The sequence below is a fragment of the Trachypithecus francoisi genome, unplaced genomic scaffold (assembly GCF_009764315.1).
Source record: "Trachypithecus francoisi isolate TF-2019V2 unplaced genomic scaffold, Tfra_2.0 Lachesis_group11, whole genome shotgun sequence".
Classification (NCBI taxonomy): domain Eukaryota; kingdom Metazoa; phylum Chordata; class Mammalia; order Primates; family Cercopithecidae; genus Trachypithecus; species Trachypithecus francoisi.
In genome coordinates, this window is record NW_022681456.1 from 122,415,763 (window position 1) to 122,438,185 (window position 22,423).

At 37.0% G+C, this 22,423-nt stretch overlaps 1 protein-coding gene across 2 annotated transcripts in view; it reads right to left on the minus strand.

Annotated features, from left to right (window-relative positions):
• The window catches only part of LOC117090788 (ovostatin homolog 2-like), a 32,861-nt gene that overhangs the window by 1,432 nt on the left and 9,006 nt on the right, over nucleotides 1–22,423 (minus strand). For both annotated transcript variants that reach the window (XM_033223392.1, XM_033223391.1), the window contains exons 9-26: nucleotides 19,518–19,688; nucleotides 18,572–18,716; nucleotides 17,058–17,163; nucleotides 16,085–16,313; nucleotides 15,710–15,839; nucleotides 14,018–14,136; nucleotides 13,259–13,310; nucleotides 12,385–12,468; nucleotides 11,487–11,660; nucleotides 10,643–10,724; nucleotides 9,864–10,020; nucleotides 7,749–7,823; nucleotides 6,469–6,634; nucleotides 5,188–5,399; nucleotides 3,979–4,188; nucleotides 3,297–3,418; nucleotides 1,794–1,884; nucleotides 1,356–1,424 (exon numbers count right to left, since the gene is read on the minus strand). In XM_033223392.1, the coding sequence (XP_033079283.1) occupies nucleotides 1,356–1,424; nucleotides 1,794–1,884; nucleotides 3,297–3,418; nucleotides 3,979–4,188; nucleotides 5,188–5,399; nucleotides 6,469–6,634; nucleotides 7,749–7,823; nucleotides 9,864–10,020; nucleotides 10,643–10,724; nucleotides 11,487–11,660; nucleotides 12,385–12,468; nucleotides 13,259–13,310; nucleotides 14,018–14,136; nucleotides 15,710–15,839; nucleotides 16,085–16,313; nucleotides 17,058–17,163; nucleotides 18,572–18,716; nucleotides 19,518–19,688 (2,394 nt within the window). The remainder of the gene's footprint in view (nucleotides 1–1,355; nucleotides 1,425–1,793; nucleotides 1,885–3,296; nucleotides 3,419–3,978; nucleotides 4,189–5,187; nucleotides 5,400–6,468; nucleotides 6,635–7,748; nucleotides 7,824–9,863; nucleotides 10,021–10,642; nucleotides 10,725–11,486; nucleotides 11,661–12,384; nucleotides 12,469–13,258; nucleotides 13,311–14,017; nucleotides 14,137–15,709; nucleotides 15,840–16,084; nucleotides 16,314–17,057; nucleotides 17,164–18,571; nucleotides 18,717–19,517; nucleotides 19,689–22,423) is intronic.

A 22,423-nucleotide genomic window follows, 5' to 3' on the forward strand; every position in this document is an offset into this window, starting at 1 on the left:
ATAATTACATTGTAGCAAGTCTGAGAAAAGATAATCACTGAGAAAATTATCCCCAGAAGTTTATGATCTACATAATTAAATAGATCTAGGGTATGATTAACTTACATATTGGCAAAATAATGAGTTGCTAACCTTAAATCATATACAATTTTCAGTTCCTTTGCTTACATTGAGGTGAGAGGAATTTAGCTGGAAGTCTTAGAGGAATGTAGGCATTTATGTGAGTGGTAACGATACACATAGAAAAGATGTCTCTAAACTGCAAGCCACAGTTTGGCTTTTCCTGGGAAAAATAAAAATAGAACTATCCTATGATCCAGCAATCCCATTTCTGGGTGTGCATCCAAAGAAAATGAGATTAATATCTTGAAGAGACAGCTGCAATCCCACGCTCATTCTTTCATTATGATAGCCAACATAAGGAACCAACCTAAATGTTCAAAACAGATGAATGAATAATGAAACTGAGGCATATATACACACACATATATATATACATACATACATATATATACACATATATATATACATACATACATATATATACACACATATATATATATACACACACACAAATTATTCAGCCTTAAATAAAAAGAATTTCTGCCATTTGCAACAACATTGACAAACTTGGAGGAAACTATTTGGAGTGAAATAAACCAGACACACACAGAAAACACTGCAGGATCTCACCTGTAAGTTAAATCTAAAGTTGAATTCATAGATGCAGAGAGAATGGTAGTTATCAGGAAAGGGAAAATGGGGAGATGCTGGTCAAAGGATAGAAAGCTTTACCTGTGCAGAATGAATACATTCTACAAATCTCAGATACTGCAGTAGCCTACAGTTGACAATGCTATACTGTATATATAATATTCCCTAAGGGAGTAGATCTTAAGTGCTTCATCATGAAAAAAGAAGAGGTAACTGTGTGAAGAGAGGGATGTTTTAGTCAGCTGTTTCACAATTAATCACACTAGATGATAACAATCAGCTCACTACATCAAAACATCACACCACACACCTTCAATATACAATTGTAATTAAAAAAATTATGGCAAACTTTGTGAGAGTTTAATCAAATTGTAAAATAATTACACATGTACTCTGTGACCAGACTGTGTTTGATAGGGAGAGGAAAGCTATCTAGTCACATAGCCAGGGCATATATGAAATAGCCTTAGAACTAGCAAGGAGAAGATAGACGATCAGTGGGATAGAACACTGGTCATCCTTAATGTTACTTATTTTTTTCCTTTTACAATCCTATCATATCTATAAGAAATGGAAGCATCCAATTGCCCTTAGAAGGAAAAAAGAAAACCTTTAAAGAAAAAAATTATTGCTAAACTTACATTTTCCAAATAGAAAAGAACATGGCCATTCTTGACTTCAGTCTTCATCACTTGGCCCTTGTTTTCAAGCTTTGAAGAAATTGTTAGGGAAGGATAGAGAATAGATATTAGAACAAATGACAGCACCACTGCAGAACTGAATGTCCATGCTTTTCCATGTCAGGTTCTGTTTTATGGAACATTCCTTGGTGCCATGATGTTTTCATAAGCACGGATAGCAACTAAAGAAAAATATATGACGAACCATGGGAAATATTGACTGCTAATTTGTACGAATTAAATATACCAGCTCTCCAGTGTTAGCGTAAAAATATAAAGGTGAATGTTGAAGAATTCTATAGTTTTGTTTTGCTAAACAACTGCTAAACAAGTATTTATTTTATTTTTATACTCTATGGAGCTGTCTTTGTGCTGACAGATTAGGCTTCTATTACTTACCTCTTCAATGGAAGACATGGCTGGAGTAAATCCTGATAGCATTTTTACATCTGTAACCACAATACTGGATTTATTGTGAATTCCAGTATATCTGAAAAGTTTAAGAAAACACTAGTTTAGATATCAATTTTAAAAAGTGACTTATCTCATAATGAGAGTGCCAGGTGGATAAATACTAATTGGCTAGAAGTCTGGAGGACAGGTAAAAGCCGAAGAGAAAATTTGAAGAAAGTCATTTTCAAGCATCTGTGAATAGGCATGATCAGAATGATAATGAAAGAGATGATACATAGCAACAGACATTGGAGCAAATAATGAATTATCTGACATGAAATCTCCCCCACATCCTGGTCTTAAGCTTACCTTCAGTCTCAAAGTTTGAACTGATAAACAAAGCTTCTAAATCTATATTACATATACTTAGGTTAGTGTTAGATTTGCATGACACTTAGAGGACATCTTTGCTTACAAGGTGGTATATTAGCAGAATTATGGAGTAGACATGTCTCCAAGAGCTCTTCTAGCTCAGTTTCCTGCTTCTGGATAAGACTATTGGGGTGTGAAGTTAAGAGTTCCATAGTTCATCAGGGCGCGGTTGCTCACACCTGTAATCCCAGCACTTTTGGAGGCCAAGGTGGGTGGATCACTTGAGGGTCAGAGTTCAAGATCAGCCTGGGCAACATGGCAAAACCCTGACCCTACTAAAAAGAGAAAAATTAGCCAGATGCGGTGATGTACGCCGGTAATCCCAGCTACTCGGGAGGCTGAGCCATAAGAATCCCTTGAACCCAGGAGGTGGAAGTTGCAGTGAGCTGAGATTGTGCCCCTGTGCCACTGCACTGCAGCCTGGGTGACAAAGTGAGATTCTGTCTCAAAAAAAAAAAAAAAAAGAGTTCCCCAGTTCATTGAGTTCTTAGCCCTGGAGCTCAAGAGATTTTTATTTAGAAATTCTAAAGAATATCTGCCAAAGTAATTTTACTCAATGCTTTCCACATATTAACTAAGGCTAACATCCTTTAGCATCTATAAATCATGCTTGAAATCAAGAGGATCATTTTGTTTTTCTATTCTGAAAAGCAAAAATCTAAAATTTTACTCTTTACAGTTATAAAATAAACATTTGTGGGCTTGCTACTATATGACCATGCATGCTTGTCTTGAGAAAGAAATATAGAATCTGTTTTTCAAAACTAGGAGTACTTCCATACAACAGAATAGAAAGTGTCATTGGAATATCAGTGCAGTGAAAGCTTTCAAATCATGCTCACGTAGACTGCATGTTATACTTGCCTCATTTTAGCTCTGATTTAGCTGAAGATGTACTAAATTGTGGTGTCTGGACAGAGGGCTAAAAAGTGACTGTGCTGTAGAATTGTCACCACCAACATGAGAACTCATCATATTACCCATGATTTATATTTTGTGATTTCACTACTGCTCAAACTTTTTAAATATTTTACCATCTTGCTCACATGGGAGTTACTATCAGAATATGACACTTACTTGAGGGTCACTGTGAGGTCAAAAATAGTCTGGAAGATATCCGAAGAGTTCTTTACTATTTCCAAGGAAAGAGAAAATCCAGATGCCTTCTTAGGTAGGAGAACATTGTACTTAAGCGTGGCCTGGAAAGGATAGCAAATTATAAGAAAACCCATCCTGTATTAAGAATTATACAGGCTGACTATAGTCAGTAGTAATTTTACATTTTAAAATAACTAAGAGTATATTTCCATCATTTCTAACACAAAGGATAAATGCTTGAAGTGATGCATACCCCACTTGCCCCGACGTGATTCTTACACATTGTATGCCTGTATCATGCTCCCTGTAAATATTTACACCTACTATACACCCATAAAAATTAAAAATAAAACATTTTTTAAAAGAAAGAACCTATTGCTTATTTCTATTATTAATGCAGTTTACATCTTTATCATCAGGGAATCGGGTTAAATTCTTTAGCTTTCAGAATAATGTAATTTAATGAAGATAGAATACTTTCTAATAGCAATATTCCTCAAGAAACTTCGACAACTGAGTATCTTTTCATAAAATAACTTGCATTTTCGGCTATTGATAGTGTAAATACACAAAACGGTCAGATAACACTTCACGTAGAACTGAACAGTCTGACTCTTTTACTGGCAAACACTCATCACCCTCTCAGGCAGATTTCTGTTACCTGGATAAATGTACAACCGTGTCCTTCCACATCTACTGTGTATTCTCCAGGTGCCTTTGTTAGTTCTGAATGTTGGACCAGTAGGCGGTTATCACTGTTAACCTGGAAAGTCTTACTGGATCCTTCACTGCTAAACGTAACGGTGTTTTGATTCTTAGAGAAGGTTAACTTCATGTAACAGGTTATGGCAAGAAGACAAACTGGAGTTGCCTGCACAGAAGAGCACAAGCAATGATCCAAGCTCAGTTATGACACAATATTGGTCATCATTTGACCACGGACTTCGTATCAATCCTTAGAAATGTTCCTAAAACAGGTCAGCAAAATACCAAGAAGCAATATCCTGAATGATAGGAAAATATACTTGCTTGTGCAAATTGTTTCCACTTAAATTCGTTTTCTTCAACAAATCTTGTGTTTTTACTTCCTAAAAATTTTTCATAAAATATAGTCTCTTTGGTTAAAAATGGTGTCAAAGCTTTTCTAAAAGTTAAGGCATTACATAATTCAGCGGCCCCTGTGGCTGCCATGGATAATTCTTTTTTTTCTGCTTATCTTGAAAGAAGGGAAGTCAGAATCAGGAAAAGATCTTTGGAAATTTATTAGTATATGGTTTTACTCAGAAACTAAGACCAAACACAAAGAGAAATGCAGATTTTTCTCATGGAAATAAAACTTTTTTTTTTTTTTTTTTTTTTTTTGCATTTTCAATTTGTTTCCAAGTAAGGAAAAACATGTCCTTGTTTCTCATAGCCCCCATTTCTCCTGTTTTCTTTCTTTTCATTTGCTTTTCCCAGTGTATAGCCCACAGAACTAGAGAGAAAACTTTCTTTTTGGTCCATATATAATTTGAACATAGTATCATCAGGTGTCTAATGTACCACCAAGAGTGGTGCTTATGACAAAAATATCCTCTAGACTTATTCTGTGTTTGCTGTGTGAATGAAGATACAAATGGTGATAAATTCCTGGAACAGGGGGCCTCATTTCATTCACTTCTACTTAGAGGCTTCCTAGTAGAGTGCCCGATACACAATAACTGGCCAACAAATAATTGTTGAGGAAATAAAATGGGATTAATAATATCCACGATTCTTCTTCTCAGAAAGGATTTGTTGTGATATCTTTACTATTAATATCTCACTCGTCATAGAGTTACAGCTTCTGCATTCAACAAGCTGCTATTAATATCAGGCCTACATTAATCACCTGGGTGGAAGAAAAGCCTCCATGGGAATTCATCTGTTGGGCAAGCCACTGCACGATCTTAGTGGCATAAGTGAGGTCAGGAATTTTCCGGGAAATGACAGCCAACAGCACATAGCAAGTCTTCTCAGTCTCAGCAGAAGGTGCCCAGGGAGTAAAGGATGGAAATTCTTCTGTCTGGGGTTTCCTTTCTCTTTCCCAGTAGATGACATTATCTGAGAAAAAGGAAGAATTTTCACATAGTCTGTATAAAAGTCATGGGTTACACATAAAGAAGGATGCAAATTCCATTCCCGACCTCTGTTTGTGCTGAATTGTTCCCCTCAAATTTATATGTTGAAACCCCAACTCCAAGTACCTCAAAATGTGGCTGTATTTGGAGATAAGACCTTTTTTTTTTTTTTTTTTTTTTTTTGAGATGGAGTCTTGCTCTGTCACCCAGGTTGGAGTGCAGTGGCCAGATCTCAGCTCACTGCAAGCTCCGCCTCCTGGGTTCAGGCCATTCTCCTGCCTCAGCCTCACGAGTAGCTGGGACTACAGGCGCCCGCCACCTCGCCCAGCTAGTTTTTTGTATTTTTTAGTAGAGACGGGGTTTCACCGTGTTCGCCATGATGGTCTTGATCTGCTGACCTCGTGATCCGCCCGTCTCGGCCTCCCAAAGTGCTGGGATTACAGGCTTGAGCCACCGCACCTGGCCGAGATAAGACTTTTTAAAGAGGTGACTAAGTTAAAATGAAGCTTACGGGCCACAGTCCAATCTGACTGGTGCCCTTATGAGAAGAAAAATTTTGGACACACAAAAGGGAGAGCAGGGCTGTGCACACACAAAAGACCTTGTGAAGATGAAGGGAGAATGTGGTCACCTGCAGGTGAAGAAACCACACTTCCAATACCTTGAACTTAGACTTCTAGCCTCCAGAAGGGTGAGAAAATAAACTTTTGTTGCTTAAGTCATCCAGTATGTGGTATTTGATGACAGCTATAGCAAATTACTACAGCCTTAAATAGCAACTTTCTAAGTAGCAGGTGATTAAGCTTCCCCAGTAGTTATAATAGTCTATGGCTTGGTCACCAGGCTTGACTCCCCTCACATCACTCATTTGAGAGGAAGCTAGCATAAAGCAAAAGAGGCAAGTCTAGAATATGCAGTGTTCTTGAAAGGTATAAAGGCCACTGATAAATTCCATAAGAGAAATAGAAACACACTGGTGAAGAGGGAGCTCCTATGTGACTGCTTAGAACGCTTCCTCACCCCCACTAGCAACAGTGAATAACAACGCTTACTTATTTTTGTGGCAGATTGATCCAGGGTCTGGAGTAAAGATTCCACTTTCTGCTCTTCTCCAGCTAAGGCAAAAGTGTAAGCTAGAATTGCATGATTGTAGCCATTAGTGACACCACTGTCCAATGCCTCTTCAAGGCAAAAGAGTGCGCTTCGTAAAGCAGGGAACTGTTGGTCAGGAAGAAGAATTATACATTGTAAACTGATAACTGAGCATTCCATGAGCTTGCTGAACATTTAAACTAATCATTGTTTATAATATATATATATAATATATCCTCAAAGTATATTTTACATACAAATCCATTTATATATACACATATATTTTATCCTTCAAAAATAACATTAAAATAAATTCATAATGTCATTATTAGTACCTAAGCAATAATTTTTGTTTTTTAGATAGAGTCTCGCTCTGTTACCCAGGCTGGAGTGCAGTGGCATGATCTCAGCTCACTGCAACCTCCACCTCCCAAGTTCAAGCGATTCTCCTGCCTCCGTCCCCCAAGTAGCTGGGATCACAGGCATGCACCACCAAGCCCAGCTAATTTTTGTATTTTTAGTAGAGACAGGGTTTCACCATGTTGGCCAGGCTGGTCTTGAACTTCTGACCTCAGGTCATCCACCTGCCTCAGCCTCCCAAAGTGCTTGGATTATAGACATGAACCACCATGCTCAGCCCAATAAAATTTAGTAAGAAAATGGTAGTTTTTATATCTGATCAGTGATATTTTAGTTATGAATGTCTTCTATGTGGCAAAGCCTCCAAATTTATCATAGGCCCAAGAGGCTTACATTTCTGAAGATAATTTTCAAGGTATACGAATGACCCTGACAATTCCTAGCATCTTAGTTCAGGAATAGATTTTGGAAATCTAACCTATGGATTGGGAGGTGGCGAGGGTGAGCCACACTTGAGTTGAAAATGTTTACTCACTGTTGAGAGAGAAACAGAATACTAGGCTATGGCTTTACTTAGAGCAGGGGTTCTCAATCTGAAATTCATGGCTGAACTTCAGGAGAGATGTGAATGCCTGCAGCTGTGTGAATAAGTCGTTTTTGTGTGCATATGCGTATTCTCCCTAGGGAGAAACTCAATCCTGTTTTTCAAAGTTGTCTATGAATGAAAAACAGTTTGAACAGCATGAATTTAAAGGGTGGTAGTAAACTAAATGTTATCTCGGGGTTTCATCCAGTCTTAGAATCTCAAGTGACTCTGACTCTACAGTCTATTTAATATGCATTCAGCTGACTGAAATCAGAAGATGATGGGGATCCATACAGTGAAATTGAGCCCAGCTTCAAAGAACATCCCAACAACATATGCAGTGAGTGAAATGTCCTCTTCATCTCCACCCTGAAAACAAAGGAACAATGAGTCATTTGGGACAGCAGAGCACAAAATAACAAGTATTCTTTTGAAGTAAAACTAGGTAAGAAAAAAATACTAGAACAAATACCATTATTCATAAAAACACCCAAACATGTGTAGTTTTTAAATTAGATGGTTAATAATCATACTATCTGAGCAAGAATCATTCAGACTCTATGCAATAATTAAATCATAATTATTAAGTTGTTATTACTATAACAGTTAATTTCAAAAATAGTAAATAACATATGTAATCGTATTTATGCTGCCTGATGTTAAACTTGCATTTTAAGGAATTCAGAGGACTCTATTTGTCTCCACTTGGTATAAATCTGAAAAAAGCCAAAAAAGAATCTCTAATGAGGTGAAGCAGAAAGTTGCTGTGAAGATTCCTGGAAATTCCTGGAAAAGCACACTAGAAGGTCACCAGAGTCAAGTCTCAGATTCTTACAGTGTAAAATGAGAAACTCATTTATAAATCATGTGGTTTGCAAACTGACTGTGCATAAAAGTCCTCTGGGGTACTTAAATCAACCAGCATCTATACAGAGATTCTCATTCAAAAAACTCAGGAATAAGACAGTGAAATGCATTTTAACGGGCACTCTAGTGATTCTGATGGAAATGGTATTCAGAATGGCATTTGGGATCTACTGATCTTGTACAAGCTTTCCGTTTTATCTATTTAAGCAAAGGACAATCCCTCCTTTCTTCGGAAAAGAAATATTTCTGATAAACCAAGTGTTTAAGACGCAAATAACAGCATATGGTAGGCAATAACATGAGGTACGAGGACTCACAGTACATCTAAATTACAGCAAGTGGTATCGCCATTCCTCTGCAGTGTAAGCTTTTACTTTTCCCTTGCATTTTTATTTCTCTCAACTCATAACACACACAGACACCCACCCACTCACCCCCTCAACAGATATTTAATTATAGAGAAAATACTGGGGAAGATCAGACAAACTGAAGCAGTAATCAGCAATGATTCGCCAGTAATGAATCCAATAAGAAGAAAGACGGGATGTGAAGATGTTTTAGAAGAGAACGTGGGAAAGTTTTTGATTTTTCTCCCAAGGAGCAAGAGCTCTTCTCCATCATGGCCCCCCTGTTGTAAGGAATAAGTTTGGAATAAATTAAAAATACCACAAAACAATTTGAATACAACTTGCATGCAAATTAAATATCATAGAGTGTCTGTTCTCATTCATATTTTGATGTGGATTAGATATGTATTCTGTGTTTCAAGAATAGGAGTGATGATTAAGAGGAAGGATGCTGAAGAAAAGCTCAGGGTATTTCAGGGGCCATCGGAGCACGCTAAAACGCCATGATAGGAGATTTTGAGCATCCAGAGGGAAAAATAGGATGGGAAAAGAGACAGAAGATGGGCTGGAGGTGGACAGCTATCTGCAAAGAAAGGAAGTTGGAAGGGAGGGATTTACCTAAATACGGACAGGAAAAGGGTTGGACTCTGCCAAGGATATACTTCACCTCATTTGTACTTTGGCCCCAGGGCAAGCTTGGCCTTTGAATTTTTCCTTGAGAGGGTCTTAGAAAAACTTGCTTCACTGAAACAATGTGAACTACTAGATATTCTCCCCAGAACTTTCTTGCCATCTATGGACAGGAATAAACTTTCCTTCCTCATATACTCACAGTCCCCTCCCTTTATACATTGACTGTCTCCAAATTTATGAAAGTTTCTTTTCTAGGTTCGCTTTCTCTCTCCTTCCTTCTATTTCTAGTTTACTTTCTGAAGAGGACTGATACTCAGGAAGGACTAGAGGCTGAGTAAGGCAGAAGAGAGACTCAGAAGGAGTCACATCCAGGCTGTGGTTAAACATGCATGCAGCGGGAATGGTGCTGCTGACCAACCCACCACAGGCCCAGGACTGCAGTGGCTCAGAAGGCTTCATATTCACAGGAAGAATATTCATATTCCAGATCAGGAAAGCCAGAGGCAGGGCAAGGCAGGCAACGCCCAGGAGCAAGGAAAGCCTGGTGCTGCTCCTCTCTCACCTCCCAGGCATGGTTGAAAAGCTGGCCATCATTCTTAAAGCAGCCGTTCATTTTCTGCTGGCTTGAAAGCCAGATTAAGGTCTGTTTCTGAACATTTTCATCAATGAATACATAATTTTTCATTCTCTCCAATGTCTTAAAAGTAAGAGCACTGAGCCTGTAGTACAAATCACCAAAGCAAAAGTTAGACAAAGAGGAAATGGCGTTGTTAGCAATTCCACGTGTTCATCGCCATCGTTCTCTTTGGGTAAGGGACGCATTCAACTCATCTGCTGTAAACCATCTTTATTGATAGTGGCTCTTTCCTTTGGGTCAGGAAAATATGACTAGCAATAAGTGGAAATTAGAGTAGGTAATTTTCAGCATGTTTGCACCCAAAGGTCTTGCTGTGTAGCCCATTAGATTACCTATACATGGAGAGAGAACTGATGTATTTAGGCATTTTGGGTTCTTCTAATTTCACTTTCCTGAATCTATAGGGGACTCTGAGAAACACAGAGTAAGACGTGCCCTCTTCAGTGGAGTTAGCCAGTTGTGCCTGTAAATGGGCTGTCATGAGAGGATCAGACTGCTGAGCAAATCATCATGAGACTGAAGGTATATTGTTGTATTAGAATTGGAATCACTAAATCTTTAGTTTTATCTATTTCACCTCTGTAAATTGACTTTGAAACCCACTTTGCTTCTAAATCCCCACTGAACTCTATCCTCCTTCACCTCCTTGCAAGCCCTCCTCAGGTAATTTCTATATGATATACAATAAAATTTTTATGTCTCACCATATGCTTCCTTTTTGATTCTGCTGCCAAAACACACTATATGAACCATCAGAGTTCTTGAAAGATAACTGCCTTTGATAACCTAAAATGGAACATTGTAGGAAATTATTTTTTAACCTAAGAAAGTCAGAAGAGAAAGAATGGTGCAGTGCAAGCCCGAGGTTTTGGTGTTAGACAGACACAAATCACTAGGATGATCATTTCCATTTGAACTTCTGAAACTCAGTTTCTATATTCATAAGGGAGAAAACATAACTCTTACTTTATAGGATTTTGATGACAAGATAATACAGATGGATATGTCTGGTTCAGTAATTGCCTCATCATTGGTACCTACTAATTATTCAGTGTATTTCCCCTAAGGTCCTTTTACTTCAGTGTTACCTTTCTGAGAAGAAAAACCAAAGAAGATTATTTTATGCTCTTGGACTTTTCCTTAACCTCACATTTTACAACATTAGCCCTCTTTCTGTATACAAAGCCAAGGTCACTTCATTGCAACAGACCACAGCTGAGCAAACACAGACGTTGATAGATGAACCACTGACAACAACTCTTAACAAAAACAACAGCGATCATAACAACAAACAAGGTAGCTTGCAAAATACCAGGCATTAAAAAAAATTAAGTGCATAGCTTGAAAACTCTGCAGTTGCAAATGATGAAGCTAGCTGACCACACAGATTTTGAAGTCAAACAGAAAACAGAGCTAGGACTGAGAGTTCCTAGGTTCAGGTTCACTTTTCTTTCACCAGACTACTGCAAAAAACCAGCTTATGACATCTTTGTATGAGTAACAATTGATTTCAACCATTATGGGCAGAAATTACTTAAATCTTCTCACCGTTAGACAAGAGAAAGAAAGCCTTAGATTGAACTTCCTCTGTCAGTTGCTCAGTAGATTTCAGATAGTCAAGAACGTAAGTATCAGATGCCAGCAGGGCAGCATTCTGCTCTCCACTTCCATAGGGCATTTGCAGAACAACCAGATTCTGCATGGCAAGTCCTAAAATATCCCCTAAAAACAGGAAAAGCGGAAAGCTGTGTTGTTTATAGTTGCCATCACAGCATTAATAACTATAGACAAAAGAGGCCTAGTGGAATAGGTAACATTTAAAATTGAGTCTAAATGGTGGAAACAAAGTTTTATGAAGCAATTTGAAAGAGGAGATAGCCATGAAGGGTGAAGTTAAAGTGCTATGGAAAATATTTCTGAAAATCTCATTACCAGAGAGAGGAGGAAGTTAGGAGAACGTGTTTGCTTGTTTGCTAGTTTTTTTTTTCTTTTTTAAATAAACCAATCCTATGAATTACAAAGTGTAATCCATCCCTTCCAAGAGATGTACATGTTAATAACAGACAAAGAAGCTTGCCTTTTGTAGCAACAACAAAAAATTCTCCTTGTACTGAGAAAACTCCCAACATCATTAACAGGCAAAGTTAATTCTGATTCTCCAAGAGGTGAATTTCATATTTCAGATTAATGATTATAAAGAACCTCTTGCTTTCTGAATGCTAGTTACTATCTACACAAGCTAGGGTTTCCTGAGAACATAGGTCTGGAAACGGTACTGTAATCCCTTCAGATCCCACCAGGAAACATAGAGGGTGATCTGAACAATAATTCCCTCCAATTGATAGCTTAGGAAAACCTCTCTATTCTGTTATTTTAAGGATTGTTTGAAGACCACCTCAACCAAGATTTTCAAACCATTGTGAAACAAAACATTTAATCAACTTACCCACAACAGTGAAAAAGCCTCTGGCTGAACCTTCTACTACATCGTTTGGCAAGTCCAAAACTCCCTGCTTGGAGGCTTTGGCACCTGGAATGAAAATATTGATTTAAAAAATGTGATGGCTTCTTTATATCAGCAGATTTGGGGGATAAACGTATTGGAGGTAAGATTCCATTACTTATTTTTATTTCACAAGTTGTTTATTAGAGGAGATGAAATTGGAGTTCTGACCTAGTTTAGGATAACAGTACATTCAGAAAATGGCATATAAATCTGTGCATTAGATCATGGCCCCCATTCTTCACTGGTTTAGTGCCTGAACTATTTATGTATGAAAAACAATGTAAAAACTACACTGACTGTAACACACAAAACAACACACGCAAAAGGTAAAGCTTGAAGGCTCTGATGAGGGAGTATAATCAGATCACCATCAACTGGGTAAAATAATACCCCTCATGGCCATGAAACCAGAGACTGAGGGGCAGGGGCAGTGACGTATCTACGGGTTATTTTATCCTAAGAGTACAAAAGCAAAGATTATATTATGTGCTACTGGGCCTCAATCCTGATGTCCCATTGTCCAATGTTGTGTGACAATCATAGCATAAGAGGAGCTAAGAACACATATAATGAAAAAAATAATAGGTCGGGGTAGACCAACATCAAAAAGTGAACTAAAAACCACCTTCTGAATATGCTTCTCAATGGCTAAAATTATATCATGAAGATAAAGCATGAAACACAAGAATCCTCCATGAGATATTTAAAGTGAAATCACAGGGCACATGGACTCATGTGGAAGGAGAGGACATAAACTGATTCTTCTGGTGAATTTTATTTAGGACTAATTTGACTTCCTAAAAGATCCTCTTACCTTCTGTACAGATAAGGAAACTCTGGGTCCTTTCCTTTTCAATACCTTCAGGCTGTCAAAGAGTAACACAAACAAGCACAGAAGAATGAGTCTAAGTCCTCTGTCCATGAAGGAAAAGTGATTAAGCACCAGCTCACTTAAGAATGGCTGGTGCAAGCTTATCCCTGAGAGAAGATCCAACTCATGGTCCCCTTCTGTTCATATCTGGAAGGCATGGGACGTCACCAGCACCCATTTTAGCCTCTGAGTTCTGTAGCTTGGACAGGCATAACCTTGATGTCATTGTGGGACACTCTCAGCTCCTCTGATCCTATATAGCATCTCCAGTAAACAACTAAAAGTGCTTTGTGGAGCAGGGATGTGCCGAGAGGCAAATCAAGAGTGTTCCTCTGACAAGTGCTGATTCTTGTTGAGGATGACGGGAACTGCACAGGAGTGTAGGACAAGTAGATTTGTCTCTTGAATATGAGAATCGGAAAAATAGAAGGAAGAGAAATAGGTGTACAAGAAACATCTTGACTCAGAAACAAACAAAAACTTGTCAAGTCTGTTTCAAGTGTTAAGCTTTACTATCCTGGGTGAGGTATTGATTAGAGAAAGGATGAACTTTATGCTGTTTTCATTCATTTAAAATGGCATGTCTTGTGTCAAAAGTAAATGTTGTCAACTAAGTGTCTTCAAGGAGAATGTCTTTTAATACAGAGCCTCTTAGATGTCTGTTTCTTTTCAGGAAAAGCTTGACAGTTTGCATATCCATACCTCTACCAAGAAGCTTTTGACCACAGTGTCTTTCCAGTTTAGCTTTTGCCGCTCCATTCCTTCATTTGGGCAAGCATTGCTTTGTTTGGACTCAGCAACTACAGTGATATTCACTTTACCTGCAAGAGATTCCAAAATATAAATTAAATTGATCATTGGTCCCTTCTATAATGAGAAATGGCTAGAGTCTGTGAACCATGTCTTGAATTGGATGAACCAAATTCTATCGTTAATTTGATGCTTAGAACAAAATAACTTGTTTCTTCTCCTTCCTAGATACAATGTGGTATCTTCCATTTCACCTGTTCCTTGATTTTCATGATTCCTTATATTAAGTAAATGATAAATTTACTTAATTAAAACTTAAGAAATTTTAGGAAAAGTAACATTCTACAAAGTCATCTGAGTCAATTCCTTGATATTGATTGTTTATAAAGATTACTTATGACAATATAGGCAAATAATGTCAGCTAATTAGGGCTCCTAACTTTTCCCAAGATCAAACAAACAAAAATAGTAAAATATTATATAGTAGACAGGCACTGGGATTGAAATACTGTCCTAGCAAGGAATTCATTGTCTTTAAACTTCCTGATTTCACATTACACAATTAGAGCTGATCTCGTTTCCTTGCTTGTAAAAATTAGAGGATTGAAAACAATCATTCTTTAAAGTTATTATTATTTACATGACTGTACATCAGTATATACAACCAATATATTGTTCTTATTTTTTGGTGTGTTTGATTTGTTTCTCTGTCTCAGAAAGCTTGTTATTTCACTCTTAACACTGTGTCTTCAATTTAATGTCATAAAACTATACAAATTGGTACAGTATTCTATCTCAATTGCCAAGGTAGGATTTTGAAGATCTTGTGCAGTAGAAATACTGAGAAACTTCAAATGTAATAGAAAAATAGTCTGAGAACAGCATCACAACTGAACTAAAACAATCTCATCGATGTATTATTTGCTGTTAAAATAATACAACAAACATAGGACATTAAACAAAGAAAATTTGAATGACTATTTTTTAAAAGTAGTGATTAAAAGCATCACACATATCACATCTAGCATTCCTTGTTTACTAGAGTTTTAAACTTTTTCCATTCCGTGTATTTTCAATATTTCAATAGGAGACAAGTTTATTTTTCCATCTTGCAGATAGCATAGGCACTAAATATCCTCAGTTTTTGATCTCATTACAATCATTTAGTGATTTTGGTATCCCCGTGGCACATGTAGTAAATTTACAAACCTGACAATTACCTAACTGATCATTGTGATGGAGTAGCAAGTTTTGTGAAGGTGGCCTGGGTTCATGATGGTAGGCGAAGGAGCCAGTGAGAAGTCAAATAATTAAGGTGGCATTAATGACAACATGGCCTTTATTTGGGATATGGCATATTCCAAACATATAGTCCATGATAGGTCATGCAAATTAGCATTTATATTGTATTTTAATTGCATTATGCTCTTGTAAAAATGAATGGTGGTTTTGCACTACACAACATTAACAACCAGAAATTAGATTACTATAGATTAGAATTTCTAGTGGAGAATTTACAACAAGAATTTTAAAAATGAAAAAGAGAAAATCATGTTTGTATAGACAATTTAAGGAAAATAAATGGATACAATTAATATGCGCTGGTTTTCCATGAGCAACTGGTGTAGACAGATAGCTGCTTACCCAATTTCTTAGGTATAATAGTCCAGACATTTGTTTTCCTCCTTCCAGTTTGGATAATCTCACTGCCATTGATTTTCAGGGTGTTAATATTTGCTTCATAATTCTGAGACTCCTCCACTTGAACAGAAATCTAGGAAAACAATCATGGCAATGAGGATGGCACTGGAACACACATCACTATGAAACACCATGCTCAATACACTGTTTAAACCGTCACTGTGAATGAAAGCAATTATATTTGTTTGAAGAATATGAACCTAAGTCTCATACCTTTATAGTAGCATTTTGCATTTGAGAATAAAGAGAATATGGAAATATTAAGAAATATTTTGGCTTTGTTAAATTTTTGCCTCCAGATCAAAGAGAACAACTCACCTCTACACATGTATCCAGGTAGTTGAAGACATTGACAATCAAATCAAATTGTTCATTTTGAACAACCGAAAAGGGTGAGGCAATTTCAATAAAGAAAGGTTGGGAGACCTCTAGAGTGGTTGTAGAGGAAACCCCAAATCCAACGTCGCCATTCACACAAAAGCCACTTGCCTCCCATTGGGTTATCGTATCAGGAATGAGGAACGAAAGATTGGCAGAGCCTGAGGAACTGGAAGAAGAGGTTATCTGTAAAACATATCCTTTGTCTGAACCAAGAACTTAAAATTAAGTGCGAAGCAAGCAGGAAAGTATTGACTGAAGCTCAAAAGTGAGTTATATTGTTTAGATGGGGCATTAGATAAAAATAAAGAGAGCTGGATTTTTATAAAATTTGAGTATAGAGAGGTCATGTTTCTTTAAACACCGCATTATGTTTTTGTTTTTGTTTTTTTGAGACAAAGTCTCTCTCTTCACCCAGGTGGGAGTGCAGTGGCACGATCTCAGCTCACTGCAACCTCTGCCTCCCGGGTTCAAGCAATTCTTCTGCCTCAGCCTCCCGAGTAGCTGGGATTATAGGTGCCCACCACCACACCCGGCTATTTTTTTGTATTTTTAGTAGAGACGGGGTTTCACCATGTTGACTGGGCTGGTTTCGAACTCCTGACCTCAGGTGATCCACCTGCCTCAGCCTCCCAAAGTGCTGGGATTACAGACATGAGCCACCACGCCCGGCCCACATTATGTTTTTTAATTGGGGCAGTTTAAATCTGTCTGCATAAAACGAATAGAAGAGAAACTCTTGGTGAAGGGAAAACAATGCTAAAGATAAAATAAAATGTGTGATCAGTGCATGCAAATCGATGATATATATTTTACAAATATGGTACTGTTTTATATACCCAGGAATAAAAGTGAAGAAAGAAAAAGAAAATAGAAATAAAGACACATAGGAGAGAAAATGGTTAAAACTCACTCGACACTGACGAGGTCCCATATCCATGTCTCTGGGAAGTTTGTTCTTACTGTTTGAATTATAGCCTGTTCTACATAGTCAGCATTCTCCTCTCTGATTTCACCAGCTAAAAAAAAGAAAAAGGAAGAAGTACCTTATTCAGACCTTGGACTCTGCAAATTATGGTCTATGTATTATCAGGGTGTAAGGTCCCCATAAAACACCTCACTTTCCTGTATCACAGTCACTTACTATGACTGTTTTCGTGTATCACCATACATTGCCTGTTCCTATACACAGTCAGTTACCACATAATGACATTGTGATCAATGACAGACCACTTAGACTACAGAGGTCCTGTAAGGTTATAATGGAGCTGAAAAATCCCTACCACCTATTGTCATCAAAGCCATCATAACATTGTAGTGCAATGCATTGGTCATGGGTTTGTGATGATGCTGGTATAAACAAACCTATTGCACTGCCAGTCCTATAAAAATAGAGCAGAGAAATTCTGTATCGTGCATAATACTTGATAATGATAATAAATGACTATGTTACTGGTTTTTGTGCTTACAGTAAACAGTATACTGTTTACTGTTTAAAATGTACTCTTTTTACTTATCAAAAAAAAAAATTAACTGCAAAACAGCTTCAGGCAGGTCCTTCAGGAGGTGTTACAGAAGAAGGCATTCCGTCACAGGATAGGACAACTCTATGTGTGTTATTACCTCTGAAGACCCTTTCAGTGGTACAGGATGTGGAGGTAGAAGACAGTGATGTTGATGATCCTGACCTTGTATAGGCCTAGACTAATGTGTGTGCTTGCGTTTTCGTTTTTAACAAAAAAGTATAAAAGTTACAAAAATGGAAAAATAGGAAAAAGCTTATAGAATAAGGATGTAAAGAAAGAAAATATATTTGTACCCTGACTCACTCAGAGTAACTTTTAACCTTGCAAGCTCCATTTATGGGAAGTGCCGTATATAAAAGTACAACTTTTTAAATCCTGTATACCACATTTTCACTGTGCCTTTTCCATGTTTAGCAATGTTTAGATACACAAATAGTTACCATTGTGTTACAACTGCCTACAGTATTCAGTATAGCCACATGCTGTGGAGGTTTGTAGCCTAGAAAAATAGACTGTATCACATAGCCTAGGTGTGTTGTAGGCTACAGCATCTAGGCTTGTCTAAGTACACTGTATGATGTTCACACAGCAATATCACCTATCAATGCATTTTTCAGAACAAATTCTCCATCACTAAGTGAAGCATGATTGTATTTCTGACATTGTATTTCATCAATAAAAGTAAACTACATCTCACCTCTGAAGCTAATTTCTTGTTAGAGCCAAAAGCATTTCTAATCTGTTTTATTCTGCTTTATCCAACTATAGGATGTCTAACTGTAGCCAAAAACATGGCATAATTCACATATAAAATTCCAAAATTGTATAGTTTGTCTCAAATACACTAAATTCCACAAATCGCTTTGGTCATCCCCCAACAAAAAAGTTTAAGATTACCTACATGCAATTCTAGATGGAGCGCTAAGCATCAGACCATAATTTTCTGTTCCTACATAAAGCGGCTTAGAGAGTGAACGCCCTCTCTCCATCACACATACTTCTGGTTTTCGGTAATGGAGATTGGTAAAGACTTTCAGACCCATGTTCTTTAAAGAAACAAACAACAAAAATATTGTTCATTCTTTTCATGCAAGAACTATAAAAGGCCTGTTATTTATATTGTAAAGATAAATGGATCGTCAGTATCCATATTTTCTGTCTTAACAAAGGCCTGAGAAGTTACAAGTCAACTTACCTCTATTTGACTTATGGAAAAGCCCTATTTCAGAGAAAAAATGGTAATTACTATGATTTAGCACTTATTATGTGCTAGCATTTTTCTAAGTATTTTCCATCATTCTCTATTTCATCCTAAGTGAAAAATACTGATGAGATCAGCGCTATCATTACCCTAATTAACATCAAACACACACACATGCGTGCGCGCACACACACACACGGCACACTCAGTAAATTGAAGAGCTGATAAAGTCTGTCTGATTCAACGCCCCTTTTCTTATACACTTGTGACGTTAATTATGAAGATTATGTCATGGAAGACTCAGCATATTTCATTAATGGCCTAGGGATATCTGGAGTCCACACTCTCTTAGCCTCTTGATTTGACTATCTTTGCATAAGATTTATTGTATTAATTGGAGACTGTCTTTTTCTTTAAATGAGGTTTTGTAATTATAGCTACACGATTTATTTTCAGCAGAAAATTTAAAAATCAACAAAATTAATATCTCCTTTTTATAAGACAGTTTCTCTGTACTCTATTGGCAGATTACAGACACAAATCTCAAAGTATAGGAAGAAAAATACATAATTAAGAAAACATCAATATGCATTATGAATACTAAAAATTGAGATGAAATATTTTCCAAAATCCTTAGTGATCTTACCATGACAATATTATAGATGTCTCCATCCCCATAGTTGCTTACAGGCGTGTAATATAAACCATTGTAGAACACATCTCTCTGAGGAATGCAAGGGTCTTCCTTGCTATCATCAAGATGGAGGCCACGGTAGAAATAACCATACAGCTCTATACTTGGAACCATGTTATACACCTATGAGAAAAAACATTTCCCAATAATTTTAAGCACTTCTTTTAAAATTACAAAATTGGCAAATTGTGTACTGTACCATTTATTCTTGTTCTTTTCTTTAAGAGCATGGCCATCATATTTAATCCAGTATTTTCACTTAAGTTCTTCCTTTCAAAAGAGCAAACCAGTTTTGTTTTAGGCCACTGATACCATGTTCACAGAATTTCTCAGCTTAGGCACAGGATTTAAGAGAGAATATAAGAAAGCAATGCCTGATTATTGATTAACCCAAGGCCCATTGTACAGACAATCAATTATAATGCTAGAACTTCTAAGTCTGGAGAATAATATTAGCTGGCTGATTTTAAATCTTCTTACTTAATCTTCCAAAGAAAACATAAAATCAACAAAGAGAACAAGTAATGATACTCATGACTAATATCTTTAACATTACTGTGACACAGAGAATACCGTGATCTTCAAATTATTCCTTAGTAGAGAAACAAACACCAAATTCCAAGAGAGCTTCTACTGCTGTTGCAGAGGGAAGGCTTAAGAGACTGCAGAGAAAAAGCAGAATGGCATGGAAAAATGAGAAGAAACACGCACCAAGTCAACGCCAAGGAAAAGAAAGTCTGGCATTGTTAAAAATACAAATCATAGTTTCCAGACTCAACAGTTCCCAGTACTGCACACAGGGAAAGGGCTTGGAATGAATGGGCCTGGTAGTGGAAGCTTCCAAAAAACATGGCTAATGGGAAATAATCAGATCACAAGAAGAGGTGTGCAGACCCTTGGAGACAGGGCATTTAAAGAAGGAAAGGATGTCAAAGGATAAAATAACTCCCTTCACCCTCATTTTCATCACCAATATTTTTTAAATAATGCATTTTTCTAAAACAAAGAAAGGGCACTCTTCACCTATGAACACTGTGCACAAAATAGCAAGAACTAGAAAAAATCAACTCCATACAAAGCTGCTGTAAGAGAAAATAGGAAATGTAAACCAAAACAGTTCAGTTAATGAAACTTCTCCACTAAAGTCCCTAAGTAAATAAATAAGTAAACGAAGAAAAGCCATACCAAAATAATTTAACATAAGTGAAATATTCTCAAGCATGTATTTTGGGTATTTAAAAGGCAGCATGAGTCAGAAATTCAATTAAGAGAAGAGAGAAATGGAAAAAAAATCAAGAAGAAATAAAATGAGGCTTTATTGAACTCAGAAAAATTAGACAAAATTATATCATAAATAAACCCTAAAGTATAAGGACATCAAGATAAAACAGTTCAGAGAAAACTTTAAAGGCAACGTAGAGGAAAAACAAAAGAATAAAACGGAGAGAGAATGAATTAAAACAGGTCACAGACAAAGTGATTGAACTGGAAAGCAGGCAAGGAAGATCCAACACATGTACAGAGATTTTTTTTAGAACAAAAAAAAGGGAAAGACTAATATTTACAATTATAATTCAGGAGAAATATCTGAAAGTAAAAAAGATTTGAGTTTACATATTGCATGAGTCCACTGCATATCTGGCAAAACTTCTACAGAATAATACATTCTTACTGAAACTATTAGATTAAAGTATAAGCAGGAAAAACATCCAAGGCCTTCAGACATAAAGATAAAGCAGCCCACAGTGGAAAATGAATTTAAACTAATGTCAGCACTATTAAAAGCCATTTTCAAAGCAAGTCAATAGTAGGGTACATTTCAAAGAAATTTTAAAATGTATAAACCAAAGATTTAATATACAAATACCTGTCCTTCATTTATTAAGGCTTTAGAAAAAATAATTTTGAATATGAAAATGTCAGAGAATTCTACACTCATGTGATATCCTGAGGACTTTAGTAGAGAATTCATGTTTTAAAAATTTTTATTTATTTATTTTTGAGACAGGGTCTCATTCCCTTGCCCAGGCTGAAGTGCAGTGGTACAATAATGGCTCACAGCAGCCTCGATCTCCCAGGCTCAAGCAATCTTCTCACCCCAGCCTCCTGGAGAATGAGCTTTATGTAGCCAAAAGGTGACTCAGGAAATTAGTAAAACTTGATGAATAAGAGAAACAATAAAGAATGTAAACATTATATATCCTGACAAAAAATGAAAGATACCACAATCAAATGAGAGAAGAGGGAGAGAAAAGTGGAAACTAGAGATGACTGACTGTTGTGTAGGTAGCAGTTAAGACTCAAAGATTAAAAATAATAGACTAGATATTAACGTTAAGCAAGAAAAAAATGAGATTAGGATATTATAAAATATGTAAATATAAAAATAATCACTAAAATAAAAATTCAACCTGGCCTGAATACTCAAAGAAGCTTTAAGCAAGGTAACAAAAAGCAAACAAACAAAAAAGCTAAAGAAATAAAGTAGTTTTAGGCCAGGCGCGGTGGCTCAAGCCTGTAATCCCAGCACTTTGGGAGGCCGAGACGGGCAGATCACGAGGTCAGGAGATCGAGACCATCCTGGCTAACACGGTGAAACCCCGTCTCTACTAAAAAATACAAAAAACTAGCCGGGCGAGGTGGCGGGCGCCTGTAGTCCCAGCTACTCGGGAGGCTGAGGCAGGAGAATGGCGTAAACCCGGGAGGAGGAGCTTGCAGTGAGCTGAGATCCAGCCACTGCACTCCAGCCTGGGCAACAGAGCAAGACTCCGTCTCAAAAAAAAAATAAAAATAAAAATAAAAATAAAGTAGTTTTAAATAAAATATAGAATCATAAGAAAAATAGTTGATAGAGCTGA